Source organism: Mauremys reevesii, linkage group 27, assembly GCF_016161935.1.
Source record: "Mauremys reevesii isolate NIE-2019 linkage group 27, ASM1616193v1, whole genome shotgun sequence".
In the NCBI taxonomy this organism is placed as follows: domain Eukaryota; kingdom Metazoa; phylum Chordata; order Testudines; family Geoemydidae; genus Mauremys; species Mauremys reevesii.
Genome location: NC_052649.1, coordinates 3,478,748 through 3,503,371, shown reverse-complemented (window position 1 = coordinate 3,503,371; position 24,624 = coordinate 3,478,748). Strand labels below are relative to the sequence as shown.

Here is a 24,624-nt window from a genome sequence, read left to right as displayed (position 1 = left end):
CATTTCGAATGAAGCTGGAGTCAGATCCTGGCTCTGCCACAGACTCCCTGTCTGGCCTTGGGCAAGTCACTTAGGCTCAGATCCTCAAAGGTATTTAGATGCCCAACTCCCATGGCACTGGGTGTTAGGTGCCTTAGTCTCTCTGTGCCTCAGTTCCCCATCTGTACAGTGGAGATAACGCCACTGCCCTGCCTCCCAGTTCGTAGGAGCTCAGGCTACAGCGCCGGGGACCCTAAGTACCAGCGCTAGACAGGCAGCTAGCAAAGGGCAGGTTTAACCAAGACTCCGGGAGCAGGGCGGCCGTGATGGCAGCGCTCAATCTGAGCGGAGCACTTTGCGCCCTGTCATTCAGCAGGATAATTGCCATCTCCCGCGAACGTCCTCGGGAGATCGCCCAGGTAATTAAAGATTCATACAGGGATGGATCGCTTTCAAAATGCGGGGGAGGCTGAGCCGAGGATTAGGGTTAATTTCTCTGACACCTTTCTCCCCCGATGAGGGGGGAGATTCCAAGGCCCAGAGGGAGGAAGGAGGTCGGAGGCCCTGGCAGGTCAGAGCAGAGGAAATGAATTCAAAGGACGTAGATGAAGAGACAGTGATGGCAGCCCTACAGGAACTCCTCTTCCCCGGGTTAAAAATAACTTCAGACGCTGGGGTTCCTCCCAGTAGCCGGGGGGGCCCTCAAAGGCTCTTCTCCCCCCAACCCACAGGGCCCCCCTCTGTCTCCTGTGAGGCCAGGTTAGGCAGGGCCAGCGCTTCCATTAGGTGACCCTAGGTGGTTGCCTAGGGTGGCAGGATTTGCCGGGCATTTTGCCGCCCTCGGTGGAAATTCAGCGGCGGGGGGTCCTTCCACTCCGGGTCTTCAGCAGGGGGGAGATTGATTTACACGGAGGAATCAGTTCTGCAGGGTGCTGCTGAAACCGGAGACCGAGGAACCAAGGCTGGGGCGAGAGTCAGCAATTAGCATCGTATGCTCGTGTTTATATTGAACTCTTGCATCTTGATTCTGTCCTGGTCTCCATCAGTCATGGATGGGAAACAGATGCAGCTAAACGAAATGGGGCGTGTGGCCTCTGTTTGGGGAAAATGGCTGTTTGGTGGGAGAATGGAGGGGAGGCAGCACCCCTCAGGAACAGCCCTGCCAGGGCAAGGAGGAGAAAGCTTCCAGGGTGTTAGGAGAGGAAGGTTGGCTTTGTTGATGAGGCGCTGGACTCGGATTCAGGAGATCTTACTTGGATTAGAGATTTAAATTGTAAACGCTTTGGTGCAGGGACTGTCTTTCTGTCCCACGTTTGCACAGCACCAACCGCAGTGGGCTCTGGCACTACAATAATACAACTATAGAAAATAATAATAATTCCGGGTTCAATTCCCATCACTGCTAGATGTAGACGCCTCGTATAACCTTGGCCAAATCACTCAGGCTGAGATCCTCATAGTTATTGAGGGGCCTAACTCCAATTGATTGATAATGGGAGTTTGGCACCTAAATAGCTTTGAGGGGCTGGGCCTGTTTTTCTCACTCAGTGTCAGTTTGGGGCCTAGCGCAACGGAGCCCCAATCTCAGTTTGGGCCCTCAGGCACCTACAGTAATATAAATAATGAGGAGAATGCCTATAGCAGGGGTCCCCAACACGGTGCCCGCGGGCGCCATGGCGCCTGCGGGGGCATCTAAATGCGCCCGTGTCCTGGCCGGCGGTGGAGCATCTGCCGAAATGCCGCCGAATTTCTGCGTCATTTCAGCGGCGCCGCCTCTCGATGATGCCGCTTGCTGCTGATAAGCAGCGTCATCAAGAGGCGTCACCCCCGAATTTCTGTGGCATTTTGGCGGCGACGCGTCTCGATGACGCTGCTTGCTGCCGACAAGTGATGTCATCGAGAGGCGTTGCCGCCGAAATGCCGCTGAAATTCGGTGGCATTTCGGCGGCTGCTCCACTGCCGCCACAGTCCTTCGTCTGTAATTTAGGTCTGTAATTGAGTGTCCAGGGAGGTTGAAGTGCTCTCCGATAGGTTTTTGAATGTTATAATTCTTGACGTCTGATTTGTGTCCATTTATGCTTTTGCGTAGAGACTGTCCAGTTTGGCCAATGTACATGGCAGAGAGGCACTGCTGGCACATGATGGCATATATCACATTGGTAGATGTGCAGGTGAATGAGCCCCTGATGGCATGGCTGATGTGATTAGGTCCTATGATGGTGTCCCCTGAATAGATATGTGGACAGAGCTGGCCTCGGGCTTTGTTGCAGTGATAGGTTCCTGGGTTAGTGTTTTTGTTGTGTGGTTTCTGGTGAGTATTTGCTTCCGGTTGGGGGGGCTGTCTGTAAGCGAGGACAGGTCTGTCTCCCAAGGTCTGTGAGAGTGAGGGATTGTCCTTTAGGATAAGTTGTAGATCCTTGATGATGCGCTGGAGAGGTTTTAGTTGGGGGCTGAAGGTGACAGTGAGTGGCCTTCTGTTACTTTCTTTGTTGGGCCTGTCCTGGAGTAGGTGACTTCTGGGTACTCTTCTGGCTCTGTCAATCTGTTTCTTCACTTCAGCAGGAGGGGATTGCTGTTTTAAGAACACTTGATAGAGATCTTGTAGGTGTTTGCCTCTGTCTGAGGGATTGGAGCAAATGCGGCTGTATCTTAGAGCTTGGCTGTAGACAATGGATCATGTGATGTGGGCTGGATGAAAGCTGGAGGCATATAGGGAAGTATAGTGGTCAGCAGGTTTCCGGTATAGGGTGGTGTTTATGTGACCATCGCTTATTAGCACTGTAGTGTCGAGGAAGTGGATCTCTTGTGTGGACTGGTCCAGGCTGAGTTGATGGTGGGATGGAAATTGTTGAAATCATGGTGGAATTCCTCAAGGGCTTCTTTTCCATGAGTCCAGATGATGAAGACGTTATCAATGTAGCACAAGTAGAGGAGGGGCGTTAGGGGAGGAAAGCTGAGGAAGCGTTGTTCTAAGTCAGCCATAAAAATGTTGGCGTACTGGGGCCATGCGGGTTAGGGTTTCTTTAGTCTGGAGAAGAGAAGACTGAGAGGGGACATGATAACAGTTTTCAGATACGCAAAAGGTTGTTATAAGGAGGAGGGAGAAAAATTGTTCTTAACCCCTGAGGATAGGACAAGAAGCAATGGCCTTAAATTGCAGCAAGGGAGGTTTAGGTTGGACATTAGGAAAAACTTCCTGTCAGGGTGGTTTAGCACTGGAATAAATTGCCTGGGGAGGTTGTGGAATCTCCATCATTGGCGGTTTTTAAGAGCAGGTTGGACAAACCCCTGTCAGAGATGGTCTAGATAATACTTAGTCCTGCCATGGAGTGCAGGGGATGGGACTAGCTGACCTCTCGAGGTCCCTGCCAGTCCTATGACTGTATGAGTCTATGTCGTGGGGCAGTAGCAGGAGTGAGTGGGCAGCTGGGGGGTGCTGGCAGCGGGGTCGTTGGGGAGGGCTAGGCAGCTGCGAAGGGGGTGAGTGGACCCTCTTGAGGTAGCAAGCCATGGACTGGCCGCAGGAACACAGGCAGTGCCAGACTGAATCAGAGCAGGGATCCCTCTAGCCCAGGGCCCTGTCTCTGACCGTGGCCAGAGGGAGGTGCAAGAAACCCCTGCAGCAGGGTGTTGTGAGACAACCTGCCCCTAGGAAAAATCCCACCCCCCCCCCGGCCCCCCAACAGCCTCCCCGGCTCACACCCAGGCATGACACCGCTTCCTTTCTCCGCATGACCCTCAGGAGGCAGCACTGAATGAGTGTGTGCAGAAAACACCCCCCCATTAATGACACATGCTAATTACTGGGCAGTTATGCCAGAGATGAGCTTGTGGCTAACAGTCCTGGGGGCTCCCAACAGGGCAGGAGTTCAGGGGGCCTGGAGTAGCGAAAAGCTCCCACTGCAGCTTGGGGCTGCCCCCCTGTTTGTGCGGCAAATTGTTCTGCTCTGATTACGGGGTTAACGGCAGCTCCCTCCTTCCCCCCCATTGTTAAGGTAGTTGGTGCCTTTCCCTCTCCTGAGCTTCCCCTTCCTTATGGGGCTGGGTGGGTTAGGGGTTTGCTATCGGAATCCCGAGCTTTCCCCCACTAGGCTGCTGATTCAAATCCAGCCAGAGGGACGGGCTTGTGAAACGAGCCACTGGCCTCAGTCCAGCGCCCGCTGGCCAAGGAGCTCTATCATCCCCTTAGCACCGATGAGCAGGCTGGGGAGTGGATGGGCCGTGGTGAGGTAGGAGCCTCAATACCTTTGAGGATCTGGGCCTGAGCTCTTGGGGAGAGGCAGGACAGTGTGGGGCCGTGATCTGGGGAGAGGGGAACGTGCGTCTCCGGGGTTGTCAATCTGGCACCTTTCACCAGCACTAAACATGCTTCCTAATAATAAAACCCTTAATTTCCTGGGTTTTTATAAGCTCGTGCTGCAGCTGCAGAGAGCTCTTGAATCTCCTCTTGTTCCAGTTGGGGTAACAGCCACGTACAGCTAAAGAAGTTGCCTGTGCTAGGGCATGACAGAGCCCAGAGTGTTTGTCCTGCCCCAGCTCCTGCCTTGGGCCAGTTTGCATTGCCATCAGTGGCTCCATTTAGGGGGGGACTCAATAGAGTTCTATAGGTCTGTGTAGGAGCAACGGTATTGTCTGGCTCTCCTGCAGGGCGGCACAGCTGTGGCAGCCACTCTCTTGCCCAATGCAAGAACCAGGAGCTTCCAGAGCTGCTACAGCTTGAGCTAAAAAGCCAAGGCTGCCTAATCAGGGCAGTAACAGACTCATATCTTCTGCGGATCAGCATAGGCCTGTACCACTCGCTCATCGGGGGGGTCACCCACACACTGATCTCTTGCTCGCGCTCTCTCTCTCTGCTCCATTGCAGGCGTGACCTACTCGGACACCGTCAGCGCCACGGAGGCGTGCAAGCCGTGCACAGAGTGCGTGGGCCTGCAGAGCATGTCGGCTCCCTGCGTGGAGTCGGACGACGCCGTCTGCAAATGCGTCTACGGCTACTACCAGGACGAGAGGAGCGGCCAGTGCAAGGAATGCGACATCTGCGAGGTGGGCTTTGGGCTGATGTTCCCGTGCAGGGACACTCAGAACACGGTCTGCGAGGAGTGCCCCGACGGGACCTTCTCCGACGAAGCCAACCACATGGACCCCTGCTTGCCCTGCACCATCTGCGAGGAGAACGAGGTCATGATCAAGGAGTGCACCCCGCTATCCGATGCCGAGTGCAGAGGTAATGGGCCCCTGTGTCCCTGTGCTGTGCAGCATGGATCAGGGTGGTTCAGATGAACACTTCAGGGCCAAATCCAGCCCCATTATAGGCAATGGGCTTTTGGCCCTTAGCTTCCTTGGGCTCACGATTTGTCCCGTAGTGACTTTCAGGTCAAAAGGAATAAGTCACCCAGCACGTCTTCCATTCCTGCCTCTCAAAGCCTTTGACCAAGGGTAGTTCTGGAGCATTAGCCTCACCTTACTGAAGGGGGAACTGAAGCACAAGGAGGGTGAAGAGATATGTCGATGGTCACACTATGAGCCAGTGTCAAAATTAGAAAGAGGACCCAGGAGTCCTGGTGTTCAGTCCCCTGCTTTGATTATGACACTGATCAAACAGCTTAGCAAAGAACCCAGGGGTCCTGGCGTTCAGTCCCCTGCTTTGATCCCAATACCACTCAAACTGCTTAGAAAAGAACCCAGGAGTCCTGACTCCCTGTCCCAGCCCCCTAGACAATGTGGCCTCCCAGCAAACTGGGAATTTTAGGAAAACCCTCCTCCCCCCCTCTGCTCCCCACCTTTCCGGGACGTAATGGTAAAGCAGGACGTGCAGGGTTTGATTGTTCCATATGGTTCCACCTGTCCCTTCAGACAGATCTGGCTTCCCCAGCAATGTCGCCGTGCCAATATAGAAACAGGTCCCAGATGAGCAATGGAACCAGCCACCATGTTCTCTGACTCTGCCCCCACGGCATGGCCTTGGCAGCTATCCCCCCAAGTCAGAGAGATCTCCGCCTGGCTAGCCCCCCCACCCATGCTCCCGCACCAAGCCCACCCCACCTGCTTCTGCATCAGAGACAGGGGAATGGGTGTACAGAAGTTTTTTCATATGGAAATTCTTTGACTGCCAATCTGTGTTCACCTGGGAGGCCTAGGGATTAGATCAGGGGAGTGTGAGCTTGGCCAACCCCCTTAGCGGCTTTGTGCCTCAGTTTCCCCATGTGGATAAAGGGGATAATGGTGCTGCACCCAGCGGATGACGGTGTTTTGGGATCCTCCATTGAAAGACACTATAAATGCAAAGCACTATCTGTCTCCGCTGTATCCCCAGGGCTGATACTAATCATCCATCAGCTTAATTCAGTGATGAACATTACGATTAAAACTGCTACACATAGTAGAGAAAGCAGCGTGGATCGTAAGCTGGGGCCACTGGAACGCCTAGGGTCAGAGTGCTGGTCCCGGCAGTGGCTCTGCACACCTCGGGGTAATAAAGCAGCAGCCCCAAGGCTAGCAGGGAAATCGAGGCTGAAATACTGTCTCAGATGCAGCCCTGGGGATTTCAGGGGTTTGACGCTCAGTGAGCAGATTCCAGAAAAGCCAGCACATGTTCTGACCACGTGGTTTTGTGTCTGCTGCTTCCAGCTCTTACATGGCTTGCAAACATCTGCCCTGCATTGGCGGCTGGGCTGGTGTGTTTCCAAGGGGTCTATGACTTCCCGGCAATGGCAGCATCTTGGCTCCAAGGTGAAGCCCAGCTCATGTGGGGAGGGATGTGCCCAGAGGCCTCTGCTGGCTGCATTTAAAAATAATCGGCCTGCCTGGTAGTTACAGGAACCTGGAGCAAAGAGGAGACGTTTAATAGCTTCAGACGCTTTGTTTGTGGCAGTTGGAGCCTGGCAGTCCTGGCCTTCTGCAAAATGGCATTTGGCAGCTGGCGGGCCCCTAATGGGAATTAATGGAGGCGTTTAGTCGCTGCCAGGCCTAGGGGCTGCACTGCCCCAGGAGGAGCTAGTGCGCTTCATTTGGGCGAGTGGGGATGTGGAGCGGACACAGCTTCAAGGCCCAGGGACAACATCTCCCTAAAATCCTACAGCAACCCCATGTAGTTCAGGACCTGCTGGCTCCAATGAGGCTCAGTGCCTGGCAGAACCGGGCAGGGCTGCCCAGAGGATTCAGGGGGCCGGGGCAAAGCAGGGGATCTGCGGCGCTTGTACTCACCCTGTGGCTGTCTGGGTCTCTGGCGGCATTTCGGCAGCAGGGGGTGCTTCAGTCGCTCCGTGTCTTCGGCAGCACTGAAGGGCCCCCCGCCGCCGAAATGTTGCCAAAGACCCGCACCGCCGCCGGGCCAGGGCTCGAGGGGCCCCTGCGGGGCCTGGGGCAAATTGCCCCACTTGCCCCCGCCCGGGCAGCCCTGGAACCGGGCCAGTTGGCATGTGGGATCAGTGACAGCTTTCTGAGGCTCCGCTGTGCCACCCCGCAGGAGGGATGCAGGGCCGGGCTGCATTTTGCTGGGGAATTGTGTTAAGAAGAGGGAAGTAAGGAAATCGGGAGCATGGGACAATGCTTCAATTCTCCCCTTGGATTATTGCGGAATCAAATCTCAGGTCGGGGAAACAGGCCAGGGGTTGGGGGTGGGGAGGGGTGAGACAGAGCAAATCCACACAGCCCTGCAGGGAATGGCAAGCTCTGGCCTGTTGGCTTCGGTCCCTCAGCTCCTTCACTGCTTCTTCTAATGCCCATGTTGAGTTCAGGTCCTGGCGTGTCATGTCAGTGGGATCCGGGATCGGGATAGGGCCTGAGCTCTGGGGTAAGGAATGAGCGCTCGGGGCCAGCTGGGGATTGGCTGTAATGTCAGCCTGGGACTTTGCCTCAGCCCCGCAAAGATATTTAAGCTCCTCACTTCCACCTAGGCACTCTGGGCAGAGAAGAGGTAGGCCTGGGCCTGGGAAGTTTATGTTCCAATGTAACCCACTGGTGGGTGTGAACTACCAGTCCCGGGTCCCAGAAGAGGTGAGTCTGTTACGGCCCTAGCTAAGGCGCTTGGACTTACACTATAGCAGCTTATGGGTTTTTTTTGGTTTGTTTTTTTTAGCTCTGAAGGTTCCCGGTTCAATCCCCCAGGGTGCCGGCCAACCAAAATTACATGCAGATTAGCACTGTAATGGTTTACACACAATGTCACCCGTGTAGGGAAGGGATGCCATTTATCGGAGGAGCAACAACGCACATGATCTGATTCTCTTTGTTAGAGGATCAGATTCTGTCATCTGGCAATAACCTCCTGTTCCCCCAGGCCGAGTCCTCTGCTGCCCCAGCCATGCTGATGACACTTCACGGAGAGGCCCCCGTTCCCCAGGGGATTTCCCAAAAGGGGCAGCCCTTTATTTAGAAAGCTCATTAGCAGGATGAATGGCCCAATGGGCTGGTGGCAGGGGTGGGGGAGGGCACCGGTTTCCTCCTTTGGTTGGAGACGTAATTATGCTCCCTGGCCGGAGCACAGAAGTAGAGAAGAGACCATTGTGCCATGGGCGTCTCTGATTCAAGGCAGGGGGAGTTCTGGGCAGCCCTTTCTGGCTGATCCCTTTACAGGGTTGAATAAATGGAGCCAGAAGTCAAGGCACAAAGGGCAGGCTTTGTTAGCAGGATTTTATGCTCGGGGGCACGAGGGGTGGGATCAGATCCCAGCAGGAAATAGCCAGGAAGGCCTCCCAAGGGCTTGCTCTGAAAAGGCAGCAGTGGGATGCCACAGGAGGAGTCTGTCCCAGCCCAGCCGAGGGCGGTGTGCAGAGCAGGGAGGGCTGCCAGTTGCTACAAGCACTTCTTCTGAGCCAAGAGCAATTGCCAGCCTGAGAAACTACCTCTGGAGCTGGGTTTGCTCTTTTGCCGGGCCCCGTGTGGGACTCTAGTTGGACAGTTCCTATGGCAAGGGTCGGTGCCTTGGCAGGCTCCATGGCCCTGCTTGCATCGCGGTTCACCCTTAGCTGGAGGGGATGGCAGAGGGGCCTGTGTGCGCATTCAGATGGGCAGGGGTTTTTGTAAAGGTTCTGGACAGGCATCGCTCCTGGAGCAAGGGCTCATCTGCAGTGTGTTTCTGACACGGCTCTCAGAGGGCAGTCTGGCGCGGGCGCGCTCTGAGCTGGGCATGGCAGAGCAGGAACTCGGGCAGCGACCAGAAGGGGACTGCTGAGGGCTGTCCTGATTTACAGCGCACGAGCAGCCTAGAGCAAAAGATACCAAAGGTCTAGAACCCCAGGCTGCAGAATGGACCATTCCAACTGCTGGCGCTAGAACCCCAGGCAGCAGCGTGGACCATTCCAACAGCTGGTGCTAGAACCTGAGGTTGCAGCATGGACCATTCCAACTGCTGGTGCTAGAACCCCAGGCTGCAGCATGGATCATTCCAACAGCTGGTGCTAGAACCCAAGGTTGCAGAATGGACCATTCCAACTGCTGGCGCTAGAACCCCAGGGTGCAGTGTGGACCAGTCCAATTGCTGGCACTAGAACCCAAGGCTACAGTGGAATATTCCAACTTTTGGCCCTGGAACCCATAGCCTGCAGCATGGACTATTCCAAATGTCGGCGCTAGAGCTAGAAGGTGGATCGCTCCATACTCGCGTAGCAGACAGCAAGGGCAGCGTGAAAAGCCCAGGCCATCAGGCAGTGGAGAAAGCAGCAGATTTGGGAGGATTGGTGGCACCAGGGAGAGTTAAAACAGAAGCCAAAGTGTCAGCTCAGCTGTCACGCTCCCCTGGCAGTGGGACGCTGTAAGCAGCGGCGGCTCCAGGCAGCAACGCTCCAAGCATGTGCCTGGGGTGCCAAGCCGCGGGGGGCGCCCTGCCGGTCCCTGCGAGGGCGGCAGTCAGGCAGCCTTTGGCGGCTTGCCTGCAGGAGGTCCCCGGTCCCGCGGCTTCGGCTGCAATTCGGCGGCGCGTACGCCAAAGCCGCGGGACCGGGGACCTCCCGCAGGCAAGTTGCCGAATCCGCGGGACCGGGGACCTCCCGCAGGCAAGTCGCCGAATCCGCGGGACCGGGGACCTCCCGCAGGCAAGTCGCCGAATCCGCGGGACCGGGGACCTCCCGCAGGCATGTCACCGAATCCGCGGGACCGGGGACCTCCCGCAGGCATGCTGCCGAAGGCTGCCTGACTACCGTGCTTGGGGCAGCAAAAAAGCTAGAGCCACCCCTGGCTGTAAGCCTCAGAGACTGTTTCTTGCAAGAGATTATAAAATCACAAGCCCGCAGGCCTTGCCTTTGCCCGCCCTGCTCGCCTCCCTGCCACCTTTCATAACCTCCCCAGGACTGTTTTCTGCCTTTTCCCTGGCAACAAAGGGTTAGGGCCCTCCCTGCTTCACAGGTACAAGATGAGACACATTTTCTTCACCAGGCATGCCTAGGTGCGGTTCTTGGCTGAACATGGGGAACCAGCCAATAGGAAAATGTTTTCCTCCCCTCCAGAGCCGAAAGGACAGGGTGTGCCCCAGCAGGCTGACAGAGCAACGGGGCATGCATGGAGGATAGGAGCGTCTGGGCACCGATGGGAAGAGAACAAACTGGGAACCCTGCTGCTCACTGACTCTGAGTGAGCGTGCAGGCAGGGCCGGCTCCAGGCCCCAGCACGCCAAGTGCGTGCTTGGGGCGGCATGCCACGGGGGGCGCTCCGTCGGTCTGCGGGATTGCGGCAGGCGGCTCCGGTGGACCTCCCGCAGGCGTGCCTGCAGATGCTCCACCGGAGCCGCGGAACCAGCGGACCCTCCGCAGGCACATCTGCGGGAGGTCCACCGGAGCCGCGGGACCGGCGACCGCCAGAGCGCCCCCCGTGGAGCACCACCATGCTTGGGGCGGCGAAATTGCTAGAGCCGCCCCTGCGTGCAGGCTACTCGCAGTGTGACTCATGCCAATGAGCTCGAGGGAGGGGATCCAGGTGAAACAGGAACACCTCGATGTTAGCAAGGGATGACCCTAGCTCCGTTCCTGACGCCATGCATGTTGTGGAGACAGGCGGCGTTCCTGTACACAGGTCTCACGGCAGATGTGTGTTTGCTGCGCGATAGCTGTGTCTGCAGGCTGGATAGCACAATATTTCCGTGTATTAAAATCAGTGTGATGGTGAGCCCTAATTGAGGTTGGGCCTCATTATGCTAGGCCCTGTACAGACCCAGAGGAAGAGAGTCCTTGCCCTGATGAGCTAAGGGTCTGATCCACAAAGGTATTTAGGCACCTAACTCCCATGGATTTCAGTGGGAGTTAAGCACATAACAGCTTTGGGCCTACAGCCTAAATAGCCAGGGAAGACAGTAGAAATGGTATTATCCCCATTGTACAGATGGGGAACCGAGGCACAGAGAGAGTGGCTCAAGTTCACACAGGACAGTCTGAGACGGGTAGGAGCTGAACCCCTCTCTTGAGTCTTGGACCCCTGCCCACAAGCCCATCCTTCCTGTGCAGGAGAAGATGTATATGCACAGTGCAGCACCCCAGCAACATTGCCTGGGTGGAGCTGATCCACCGAACAGCCCCTGAGGGTCGGTTACTGATGCTGCGACGCAACCGGGCTCCGGGCGGAAAGTAGGGCTGAGAAGAGGAACAGCAGAAAGAACATCTCTCACCTCAGGCTCCAATCTAGTCAGATTTCATCAGCAAAGCGGGGTTGGGCCAGGCCAGCACTATGGTGAGAGATCTTGCAGGAAAAAAACCTGGCCGTTTGTGATAATCACACGTGCTGTGGGCACATCTCCCAGGAGTAGGAGATGGGATGTCAACCGGTGTTCCGGCAAAACTCAAGCAGCGCAGCAATTTAATCTCCTGCCATGCAGAACTGATCCTGACAATGTCTTCTAGTGAGTCATCCTGCCTAGATGTCAATATCTCCAGGGGTGGAGCTTCCATTGGAAGACTATCACACAGTCACGTAGATTCCCACTGTTGAGGCTGTTTCTCTTGATATTTATCCTGCATCATATTACCTTTTTTTTAAAAACTATCCTGTTACGTCTAGTTACAACTTCTTGGACCAGTCTCTTTGATACTGAAATAATTGTGGCTTTAGGTGGCCTGTCCCACCTTGGTTATTACTGATTCAAGAGAACTGTGACACCCTAAATTCCTTCTCCGTGTTCCCCTGGCAATGGGTATTCTTGGCGCCTCTCCTCCATAAATTGTAGGCCAGTGCTGCTGTACAGAGCCAGCTCTGAGGAAGGGACTGAAGGGCGGGAACAAAATCCATTTGCGCCGTAGACGATTTGTAAAAAGAATCCATTCTGCGAGGTAATGTGAGGAAAATCAGTGGGTCTGATTTTTATTCCCCGCTCTCCCACTTACCTGCTGGGTGACTTTTGGCACATCACTTCCTCTTTGTCCTTTGGCACGTCTCTTTAGATTGTAAGCTCCTGGGGCAGGGACTGTCTCTTACTAAGTGTCTGTGCACGGCCCTGCAATGGGGGGGCTCTCACCTCAGGGTAACAAATACAAATAAGAAGAAGAACATAAGAGCATAAGAACGGCCATACTGGGTCAGACCAAAGGCCCATCTAACCCAGTATCCTGTCTTCTGACAGTGGCCAATGCCAGGTGCCCCAGAGGGAATGAACAGAACAGGGAATCATCAAGTGATCCATCCCCTGTCACCCATTCTCAGCTCCTGACAAACAGAGGCTGGGGACACCATCCTGGCCCCTCCTGGCTAATAGCCACTGATGGACCTATCCTCTATGAAATTATCTAGTTCTTTTTTGAACCCTGTTATAGTCTTGGCCTTCACAACATCCTCTGACAAGGAGTTCCACAGGTTGACGGTGCGTTGTGTGAAGAAATACTTCCTTTTGTTTGTTTTAAGCCTTCTGCCTATTCATTTCATTGGATGACCCCCCCTAGTTCTAAGCCTGAACCAAGGTTAATTTTAGGTGTGTCTGAGGTTGGAGCTGAACACTTTGCAGACCACTAAAAAGCTGCCTCATCTCCACCCCAGAGGAGGCTGCATTTCAGTGATGCGTGAACAGCTTCCTGGGTACATGCTATCCTGCAATGGCCATTGGACGAACAGTGCTACGTAGACTGTCCCACATTCTTGCTAAGCATCTGCATTGCTCTGTGTTCCGTTAGACATTCTAACGGCTTGCGTCTTCTTTGCATTCAGCCTTCCCCAGTGGTGATCCTTACGTATGAGGGAGGCCATCAGGTTACTGCAAACTGCGCTCAAATGATCATCGCAGTTGCCTGCCCTGCCTTTCATCTCTTCCCTGACCTGCTTCCCCCCTTGCATAACCTCATCTACACATCTGCAGTCCCAGAAGCTCTGCTTGGTGCTGTCTTTTCATAGTGGGATGCATTTGCTCTGGTGCTGAGTGTACCAGGCACCGGGTAACCTCATAGCCATACCTCCGATTTCCATGCGATGTTCCTAGACAACGGTGCTACAAAGGCTTGTGTGGCTTATTAATCTTCCCAGTCCAGAATCACTCCCTGCACTGCAGACTGGCCTCCCACTATCAGCCGCTCCCAGTTTCCATGCCGCCCGTGGTATTTGGCAGTAGCACTGCGTTTCTGAAGCCCTTTGCCCTTTTCGATCTGCTTGGCGCTCCAGATTTCACGCCCTTTTGAGAGCGACAGGTCAACCCCCCGCGGTCCTTGAGCGTCAGGAAAAAAGCCTCCAATAAACAAAAACTGGCAAAGGGCAAAGATGGTTCTGAGCTGGCTGGAGGCAGGATCAGCCATCCCAGGGTGGAGAAAGGGTATGGAAACGATTCGGCTCTCTCCGGCATTACATGCTTGCATACAAAGGCTGCCACCTGCAGGGATATGTGACACTGACCTGCCGGAGCTAATGAGAGGGACTAATACGAGAGAGGGATGGGAGGCTTGGTAGATTAGTTACACAATGCGCAGCACATGATAACCAAAGCACCACCAAGGGTGTGCTCTGTTTAAGGCTGGCAGACAGTGGTTAGAGATGGGTTCAGGCTGCAGAATTCAGGGGTGTTAGGCTGTGGGCTTCCCACCTCTGCCAGGAAGTCCCGACAGTCTTTGGGCAGGTTTAGTTACACCTGAGATAAAAGGCTCCTCTCACCCCGAGCCCCACCGGAGAGAGTCAATGGTGGCGACTGTGCAGTACCTGTTTTCATAGCTCGCCCATCCATGTGGCATGGTGGGGAGAGATGGCTAACACTATTAAGGGCTCCAGAGGGGGTGTGTCTGAGTGAGGAGGGGGCGGGGCCTCATCTTGGCTCCTCCCCCTGGGAGCCAGCAGAGCTTCATTGGGAGAGTGCTGGCTACCGCCTCCCAAAGGGTGGCAAGTGTCACTGCCCTGCGCCTCTGGAGGCATTACGCCTCGCCTCCCCCGTCCCTACGGTGCCATTACTGAGTGCTACAGAGGAGAAAGGGAGGTGGGGCGAATTGCTGACTCCATTTTTATTCCCCTTGGCAGATCTTCACCCGCGCTGGACGCCTCGGACCCCAACCCTGATGGGGTCTGACAGCCCCATGCCTTTCACCAAAGACCCATACGATACCGACGGCATCGCCAGCACCCTCGCAGATACAGTCACCACCGTCCTGGGTAGCTCCCAGCCAGTCGTGAGCCGCGGCACTGCGGATAACCTCATCCCTGTCTACTGCTCCATCCTGGCAGCCGTGGTGGTGGGGCTAGTGGCCTACATTGCTTTCAAAAGGTAGACAGGGGTCAATGCCCTGGGGGATTCTAGGATGGAGGGAGGGATCCAGGGATCCGGAGGCTGCCGGCCTCAGACTGAGACCCAGGGCCGTTACTGCCTCATCGGGCAGCTTTCTCTAGCAGCACCTGATCGTCTTGGGACCTGTGGTGATAATGGGTCGGATCTGGAGTTTTACACAGATTTACACTTCGCACTGGTGTAAATGACAGCACCGGAGGGGCACCTATGGGAGTTGGGCACTCGTCTCTTATGGAAGGCCGAGGGGAGTTGGGCACTCACCTGTCCTGCGGTGCAGAGCAATGGAGAATGGGGCCCTATATGGTCTCGCTCGCCTATCTTGCTCTTTCTTTAGCTTGCTCATTTCCCTTGGGGGGTGCTTGTAATTCTGAGACCTTCTGCAACGCCGTCACTTTCAGTGTCGTGCGCCCTCTCACCCCCTTTGTGCTGGGGTTTGCACCTGGTGCCTATGCAGGTCGCAGCTGGTTCAGTGTTTGCACAGAGGGCTACGGCTTCTCCACATACCCACGTGCTGGAAATAATCCCTAATCACTGTTATTCCTAGGGAGGAGGCTGAATTCTCTGCCATTGACTAATCAGTGATGCCAGCAGAGGTGCATCTATACCCCTCTCCAAAGACATTTCCGTGTGCGCACCCACAAGCATGTTCACACATGCACACCACACAGTTTACATTTGCATATTCTCACCCAACTGCCTGTGTGCACTGAGTCACTAAATTCACATTCAGTTGCATGTGCGCACACAATCCCATGTACCTTTGCATTTCGCTCGGTGCAGTGCTTCACATGCACACCCCCACATGCTGTTTCACAGGCATTTCCACGTGCACACAGCAAAGCATATCAACACATGCATTTACATGCGTGCACGCACGGTTTAACATGCATTTATATCAGCACGCACAGTCATGGCTGTATTATTTGATCAAAATGCAGCCATTTGATTAGCCCTACACTCGCTGTCCATTATTAAAAACATTCAAGAGATCAAATCATAGATGCATAGGACTGGAAGGGACCGCAAGACGTCTGCACTCAAGGCCGGACAACCTTATGACCAACCTCAGCGAAGTTTATTGTCTTAAGCCAAAATAGTACAATACAAAAAGGATGTTTATGTACCGCTCCCTATTTTTATCGTAGACCCATTTACGAGTTAAAAGCTTTCAATAGAACACCCAAGACTAACATTCACCCATCAGCTTTATTACCTTTGTTGTCCTGGTGCCAGGGTGTGCCCCTTAGCTCCTTTTGAACAACGCACGCCACGCCATGAAGACGGTCTCTGCGTTGTACCAGAGCAGGACACGCATCTCTGGACAGGATTGATATTTGCTAATGCTAAATGCCGTCTCTAGCTTTGCAAAGTATTGTGGGAGGTAGCACTCAATGTAAGTGGGCAAGCGTGACCCTAATACAACTTAGTGCTAACATTCATATATAATGTAATGTATGTAATATTAATATGGTGGGTACTACATACACCTCTACCCCGATATAACGCTAAGTGCCACCCCTGAGAGAGGTGTATTAACTGCATCGTCGGACGAACCCGCATGGGAAGTGTCTACACTATGGCGCTACAGCTGCAGCACTGTCACTGTGCCTCTGGAGGGTAGCCATCCCCTCGCTCCTCATTTATACCTAGCTGAGACTTAGACAGCCAGCCCTTTGAGGCAAGGAGATGCTCTTTGTTCTGGGATTGTACAGCACCTAGCACCCTGTGGGGGGTCTTGATCCATTACTGAGGCTCCCAGGTGTTACTGCAATACATCATAGTAATCAGTATCAGGATGCTGGAGCCTGGATCTCTAAGGCCAGCGGGTCTGGCTCTCTGCTGCTTTGCCCTCGTATCAACATTTCTACCAGCACTGCAAAGGCAGACTGGCAGGACAGGGAGAATGAGGCTCTGTGACTCTGGCTGACTTACAATAAGCTCCAGGTAAGCGGCTGGTGGGTGTGGCTGGATCGGCTGTTTCATTCCTCTTCGCTGGTCCCGTCTGCAGGTGGAACAGCTGCAAACAGAACAAACAGGGCGCCAACAACCGCCCTGTCAACCAGACCCCCTCTCCGGAAGGAGAGAAGCTTCACAGCGACAGCGGGATCTCCGTGGACAGCCAGAGCCTTCACGACCAACAGCCACCGACACAGACCGCACAGGTGCAGGGTAAGGTTCATCCACCAAGCTGTGCCAGGGTGGGCCCAGGGCTGGGAGAGCAGGGAGGAGTCTGCAGTTCATGGCTAGGGAGCCCTGGTGGAGCTGGGAGGGTCAGACATGGTAGGCAGGGACAGAGAGCTGCGGGTCAGGATCGGGGTAGGAGTGGCCGGACAAGGGTTGCAGATTGGGACGGGGGGGCAGTAGGGATCCCAGGACTGAAACCGTGGGGTGATGCTGCAAGTCCAGACTGGGGAAATGATACACAGGAGGGTACAGGTCACAGGCATCCCCCGGTTTGCCAGTGTGTACGAAGCACTAAGCTGCCCGCCCCCGATCCTGGTGCTCTCCTGGGCTTTCTGACCCCTCCTGGTTCAGTTTCACCTCCCAAAGGCCGTAGTGACCCTGCTCTGTCCTTCCTCTTCCCTGCACAGCTCTGAAAGGAGACGGGAATCTCTACACCAGCCTGCCGCCGAACAAGCAAGAGGAGGTGGAGAAGCTGCTGAACAGCTCCCCGGAGGACACCTGGCGTCACCTGGCGGGGGAGCTGGGCTACAAGGAGGATCACATAGACTCCTTCACGCAGCAGGAGTGCCCTGTCCGGGCCCTGCTCTCCGACTGGTCCAGCAAGGACAGCGCCACCATGGACGCCCTTTATTCCGCCCTGCGCCGAATCCAGCGGGGAGACATTGTGGAGAGCTTGTACAGCGAGTCGACCGCCACGTCGCCGGTGTGAAGGGAGGGGCGGGAGAGGCGCTCCCCAGCCAGCCCCTCTGCGACCCCACGGAGATACCAGCCGGCGAGAAGATGTGAAGGAAATGGGGTTCCCGCCCGGGCCCCCCGCTATTTACGAACAACCCCGTATGCACTGACCTCTTATTTTCAGTATTGTCTCCTTTTTTCCATCCCCCTTTCCCCCGGCGGACTGGCCGATGCTAAAGCAGGAGGGATAGAGCCCAGGCCACCGGGGGCTGTGGCCTCCTTCAGTCTTGCTGGGACCTAGGAGTGCTTGACGGCTTCGGAGTGTCCTGTGTGAGCAGAACAATCTCTTGTGCACCCCCATCCAACCCCAACAACACGTCTCCAGTAGCTGCAACAATGACCGCGTTTGCTCTCACTCAGGTCTCTCCTCTTTCTTTCTCTGTCTGCTTCGTTCCCCCTCTTCCACTCCCCCTCTTCGGATCTTCCTCTGCCCCCCACAATATCCACCCCCTTCTGTTTGCCCCCGGTCACCAGTTGCTCTCCCTTTGAATTGCATCTGCCAAGCCAGGAAGGACGGACCTGGCTGAATTCAGAGAGAACTGGCTGGATTTCAGGGCTAACGTTTGAGTGAGGATGTTATTAGCAGGGCATTGGGCTGGAGGGTGGGGAGCAGAGGGATGTAATTACAAAGAGCTACCCAAGGATGCAGCATGGGGGGAAAAGGGCTTCTGACACATTTGTGCCTCTGCACTGTCCTTGGGAGTGGGTGAGGGGTGAGAGGACTTTGTTTCTAGCAGGCACAATCTATACTGTGAATCATGAAACATACAGCGTGCGCGTTGGCAAGAGATCCACATGCCTCCGTGACACGCACATGCCTCAGGCTTGGAAGAGTTTGCCTTGGTCATTAGCAGCCAAGCTGCCTGACACGTTAAGAAACAATCTAGTTACCTATAGAATAATGTCATTTGCCTGCCTTGGGTGCTCAGCGGTCAATCGCCAGCACCTTCCCAGGCACTGAGCTCTCCTGGGCAGACGTCACCCTTGTTAGAGCCACCAAATTCCAGTGGAGAATAGCAAACCGCTAACGGTGCCTGGGAAAGCAGAAAACAATTGCCAGCCGCCACGCTGCAAGTCAGCCATCAATCCTGGTGCTGCCATGGAGAGCTGGAGCAGCTGCTGTCATCCCAGACCTCTCCCGTATTGCACCGGTGAGACACTAGGAGACAGGCTCTGTGCCCTTCCTCGGACCAGTGAGCCACCCACTATGGGCTACAATGTAATCACGCTGCTGCATTAGCGGCCGACGAGCAAGGGGAAAGTGAGGCTGGGCGACCTTAGTGATGGAGTCGATTCTATCCTATATGGGTTCTTAGAGCATGAACAGTACCGTAGGATCTGAGCTGGTACGGATGAGGCTTGAAAGGGTCGGAGGGTGATTTGGAAAAGTGCCCAGAAGCTCAGCTGGCTTCACTGTATTATCTGAACCTCTCGGTCTTGGCAAAGCTGGAAACATCCCAAGAACAGGCTCCTTTGGGTAGGTTGAGGCTTCCAGGGAAGACCCAGGAGGTGGAGAGGCAGCTGCAGCAACCTTTCTAAAGGAACAGGGGGGCAGGGAGGGTGTTCAATGGAGTTTTTCCCAGGCTCGGAAATGGGTTTGGGTGAACGCTGGTGTTGGGGAGTGAGGGGGGTGGATCTTGCTCCTTCCAAACCAGCTGGGCCCAGTCCTCAGTTAGAAATTCCTTCTTTGAAGAAGACACTAGAAAGCAGCAAATCATAGGACTCAGCTGTTTCCCGCCCGTGCCTGAGATGTATTCCTAGGAGAGGGGAGTTCTAATGGAGCCCAGGCAGCCAAGTGGTATGAGTGGCTTAGCCCTGTCCATAGGGTTCCCTTTCATATAACACTCCTGATGGGAAGGGTGACTTGAAAAATGCCTTTCCTTCTCCTGAAGGGCTCCCACACCTGTCGACAGCCATCAGGAAGTCAAGGGTACTATGCAAAGTGCTCTAGCCCTTAAGAGGTTTGGCAGACCTCTCCCAGAGCTGCGGCACTTCCCTGCTTTGCAAGCTTCCTCCTCCTTGCCCGAGTGGAAGGTCTACCTCCTGGACGCATCGGACTCCTAGTATGGCTGGTAGGTGACGGGAAATGACAGCACGGGAGCGATAATAATATACAGGACAGTACTGGTAATCATACCTCACTCCAGATTTGGGTGGATGACTCCTGGACTGCAGCATTCCAACATCTGCAGACCAACAGTAAAGTTTCTCGAGGGGTGTCCAGCAGCTACAAATGAGGTGTCCCTGCAAGAGGCCCTCAGGTGGAAGAACTCTTAAGTTACCAACCATCTGTGGAGCAAGGAGGCAGGAAAATACAGAATGTGAATGAGATTGTAGAACTTGCATCTGTTGTAATCAGCCCAACCAGAGAGGAACGGTTACTTACACTTCAGATCACACCTGGGAGCGTTAGAAGCTGGAGACAGGAGGTCATTCTTGGGTTGGCTCCTTTTGAGGGACCAATAACTGGTAGCAAAAGTTTTGATGACGTAGAAAATTGTTTCACAGCACTTTGATCTTCGGAGAGGGCCAGATTCTATTTGCTCCCACTGAATAGCTTCTTGCGTCCCCAGGAACTCCCCGACGATGAAGACTCATTGAATAAGGGGCTATTCAAACCCAGCTGGCCAGGGAATGATTTTTCCCATCCCATGAAAGTGTTCAAGTTATTGAAACATGTTCTCATTCCAAATTGAGAGGAAAAGTCTAAATGGCAATGTTTTTCGCACATCAAAAAATCTGGCAAAAGAAATTCAGATCAGGTCAAAATATTTTGTTTCAATAATTTTGAAGCATGTTTTAATTTTGACCATTTTAAGGGTTTTTTTGGGGGGGGAGGATACTAGAATTAGCTTAAAAATTTAAGTGAAAAGCCACTTTGAACTGGAAAACTATGATTTTTCATGTAGAAAATGTCAAAATAAAAGATTGACAATTTTGAACCACCACCACCACCCTCCCACTGCCCCAAAAAAATGGTGGGTAGAAAACTTTAGTTCCTTTTCTGCAAAAAAAAAAAGTTTCAATTTCAAAGAATCAGCATTTTCCAATGGACAAAAATGTTTCTTTGGCAAATTCCTGACCAGCTCTACTGTTCAGTGCAAGTACGATTCCGGCCTCAAATGTCTCCAGTTCTAGAATATTACCCTGCTTCTGCCCTCACAACACAGGATCAAATCTCATTTGACTGGTAGCTAGTGAAGAATTGTAGCAGAAATGGCAGGGAGTCCCTCGCCCTGCCTCTTTTTATGCCTCTGGTCTGGCATCTTCCTCCAGCCCTCAAGCCAGTAAGTCCATGTCATATATCCGACGTGAGCTGCTAATTCATTAACAGCCGGATTCTAGCCTTCTTGCGCAGACAGCTTTGCCTTGGAAAGCAATGGGCGCGCTGTCGGAGGAAGGCGTTCATGTTCAGGGCCTGCAGGAGCTGAGTGTTGGTGATGTTCATGATTTCACAGACAAAATGAAGTCTATGGGCCACGATCAGCTCTGCTCCAAAGGGGCCGAACTTGTCCCTGAAGAGGGAAATCTGAGAGACTGAGCTACATAAGTGAAGGACCTGCTCTTTGCCTCCCAGCTCCGCCAGAAATCTTGTTATTGAATGAAGAAGGGGGGGGACGGACCTAAATGAGACGACTAAGAATTGTAAATAATATTGTCTTGTTTTACTCACTGCTAAATGTTTCTCAGTGTGAAGTGGATTACAGTGCTGACGAGCAGGAGACCTTGGCTTTCTCCACAAGGCTTCTGCTCACCGCTGCCTTAGCATGGGGTCTAGCTGTTACCCGTTCTTCCACAAAGCTATAACTGACTGGCCTCTCAGCGTCTTCCTGACGGACGGCATGGTGGCAAAGATCCGTTTGCTCGCGGCTCTGCGCTGCAGGTTGAATTTTACGTTACCAGCCTTGTATTTGTTATAATAACCTTGATTCTGGCCTTAAAGAGACGACAGAGGGAAATTGACATACGCACACTTTCTTTTTTTCACCATGCTGCTGCTGATGGCAGTGTTGAAAGGCTATGCGAAACTGACGAAAGCGGAGAGATTAGATCCAGGATGGAACCTCAGGTCATTTTAAAGGGATGAAATGTTCAAATGTACCCATGGTTATTAGATGGCACCCAAATCCCATTGCAAGTCAACGGAAGTTGAGCACTTAACTTCTGTAAGTGCTTTGGAAAATTTCACCCATTGTGCTTTAAAAGATTGGGGCGGGGGTGTTGCTAAGAATTGAGCTTCTAGAATGGGATTTACAAAAATGCCCAGCTACCTTCATACCTTTGATTGATTTAGGAGTACAAGTCCTATCAGCTTTCAGTGGGGCTTGAGCTTCATGGTCACTGAAGATGCTTTGGAAAACCCCACACCCATGATGACCATATGTAGGCATGTAATTAAATGGCCTGATTTAGGGTTGAGCACTCAGCAACTGAGGTCAGTGGGGAAATGCGCACCTCTGAAAATCAGGCCACTTAACCAGGTGCCAAACTATGGACTTAGGAGCAGATCATTTAGGCCCCCGTTTCTGAAAAATGTTGCCCGTTTAGATGTACATTTTTTTAAGTTTTAGAAAACTTAATATGAGTAGAAATGTCCCAGATATTTTAAGAAAAAAAAAGACAATGGAAAAAGGAAGGTTTTGATCCAATCCCTCCTGCTTCGGGGCTGAAAATGTAAATACAATGGCCAAAGTTTTCAAAAGTGACTAGTGACTTCAGGTACCCAAGTGAGGACACCTTAAAAGGGGCTGATTTTCAGAGGGTGGGTGGGATTTCAGAGGGAAAATCAGGCCCCTTTAAGGTGTCCCCAGATAACAAGCCATTTGCAGAACTCCTGGCCAGCAGCATTAGGCTAATGCATGAGAAGCAAAAACTGAAACTTACCAGTCTAGGTCAAACTATAAACAAGTGATGAAAGACTAAAAATAGTAAAAAAGCACATTTGAATCAGACAGATTTTATCTTTAGCAATCTCTGTGGTACTATTAGTAATGCAGGCAAGGGATTTTTTTTAAAAACTGTTAATAGTGACCTTATTACTCATGTTTTTTGTATGCAGGCACTGAAGCATCATATAAGAGATCAGGTATTCTTCACAGAACCCAGTGGTGCTTAGATATTGTACATGAAGTAACAGCTTTAATTTTTGAGTTGCCTTATATATGTGGAAGGTGATCATAGTCGTAACATACCTGTGGTGTGTTTCAGACAAAAATGCCTTGCAGAGAACTCTGAAAAGCAAATGCAGACTCATGTCTACGTTGTAGAGCTGGTTTAAATTTTTCAAACTATTGGTCCCACCAGAAAATTAGGTTTTTCCTCAAAAATGAAAGTTATCACAGGATAATTTAGTTTTTCATGAAATTTTATTTTCATTTTCAAGGGAAATTTCAGAACAAAAATATTCATTTAGCTTCATTTGAGATGGCAATTTTTGTTTCGATTGTTGAAAACCGAAATGAATTGAAAATTTCTATCATCATCAAAGGGAACATTTATATTTGAATCAGAATGAAATGAAAATTCTCAGGTTTTGTTTTAAAATGTCCTGCAAAACATTGAAACAAAACTTTAGCTGAAGATTTTCAACCAGCTCCAATATTTTGGGTTATCTCAATTTTTTAATCACACGGGAAACTTGCATGAAAACAGGATTATCTTGGGGTTTTGGCTGGGATTTGCAAAGTACACACTGTAAGTCAGTGGAAGACGTCTGCAGTACTTATATGGTTCCCATTATCTGTGCAGGGATGGTGTCCCAAGCCTCTGTTTGCCAGAAGCTGGGAATGAGTGACAGGGGATGGATCACTTGATGATTACCTGTTCTGTTCATTCCCTGTGGTGCACCTGGCATTGGCCACTGTTGGAAGACAGGACACTGGGCTAGATGCACCTTTGGTCTGACCCTGTAGGGCCATTCTTATGTTCTTATTTGATCACCTCCCATTCTTTAAGGCAGGGAAGTGCTATTATTCCCACTTTACAGACGGAGAAACTGAGATCCAGGGAGACTAAATGACTTGTGTCAAATCAGAGAGGAAGTTTATGGAACAACAGGGGAAATAAACCCATCTCTCCTGTGCCGCAGGCTAGCATTTCACCATCCTGCAACCACACAGACCCTGTGCTCTCTCTCTCTGAGGAGTGATTTATATGTTCTGATGTCTAAGCAGGACTCTATGAGTTAATGTTCTTCCACCTTCTTAAAAAAGAAGTCACTCAGCACCACAAAGCAGTATTTGATTATATTATTTGCACTGTGAATCCTAAAAGCAGAGAACAGAACAAAAACATCCTCGTTAGTCACAGATCTCCAAATAATTCACCCACCCACCCCCGTAAATCCTTAGGAGTCACGTAGGAGAAACATTGTGTTCCTTCCATTCCGGGTGAAAGGGTTAATTTAAAGCAAGGCTCTCATTTACACTCCTGCCTGCAAAAGCCTGTCCCTTGCAGCAAGAGACTAAAACAAAATAAAAAAAATGGCCCAGATGTCTGCCAGAATCCAAAGCAAGTCCGCGAGGCTCATGTACAAGGATCACATGAGGTTTAAAGCACCTGCCTCCGGTGGGAACAAGGGAGGACTCAGGGGTTATTTAGGGCACGGTGTGGGAACAAGGAAAGATCGGGCTGGCTCCGCAAAGACAGCAGGAAAATATGGGCAGCTAAGGAGCCTGGCAGAAGAGGTGGGGGCGGGGAATCTCTAATGGAGGAGGGGAAGAGAGACTGTTAGGTGTAAGGGATGCCTCTGTGGGATCCAGAAAGGATCAGGGAGCACTGTGGCATCAGGAAGTGGGGGAGATGGCGTCTGTGTGAGGGGGAAAGCTCAGTGCAGCGTGATGGCTCCAATGGGCATGGAAGGACGGGCACTTTGGCAGGGAGGGGTTCAGCAGTGGTGGCCACGGCGGCTCCTGCTTGAGTAGCAGCCTCCATCTCACCCAGCATATAGTCCTCTGCTGGCCCCATCCCAGTGGGACACGGGGAAAGTGACAGAGGTCAGAAGCAGGGTGTGGAGCTGTCAGGAGGAGGAGGAGGCTCAGCAGAGGATGAATTAA

At 52.7% G+C, this 24,624-nt stretch overlaps 1 protein-coding gene across 1 annotated transcript in view; it reads left to right on the top strand.

Annotated features, from left to right (window-relative positions):
- NGFR (nerve growth factor receptor) overlaps window positions 1-23,308 on the top strand; it is a 38,543-nt gene extending 15,235 nt beyond the window's left edge. The window contains exons 3-6 of the mRNA XM_039517027.1: window positions 4,844-5,203; window positions 14,386-14,629; window positions 16,659-16,819; window positions 17,242-23,308. Of these exons, the coding sequence (XP_039372961.1) occupies window positions 4,844-5,203; window positions 14,386-14,629; window positions 16,659-16,819; window positions 17,242-17,543 (1,067 nt within the window). The 3' untranslated portion in view covers window positions 17,544-23,308. The remainder of the gene's footprint in view (window positions 1-4,843; window positions 5,204-14,385; window positions 14,630-16,658; window positions 16,820-17,241) is intronic.
- The last annotated feature ends 1,316 nt before the right edge of the window (window positions 23,309-24,624 follow it).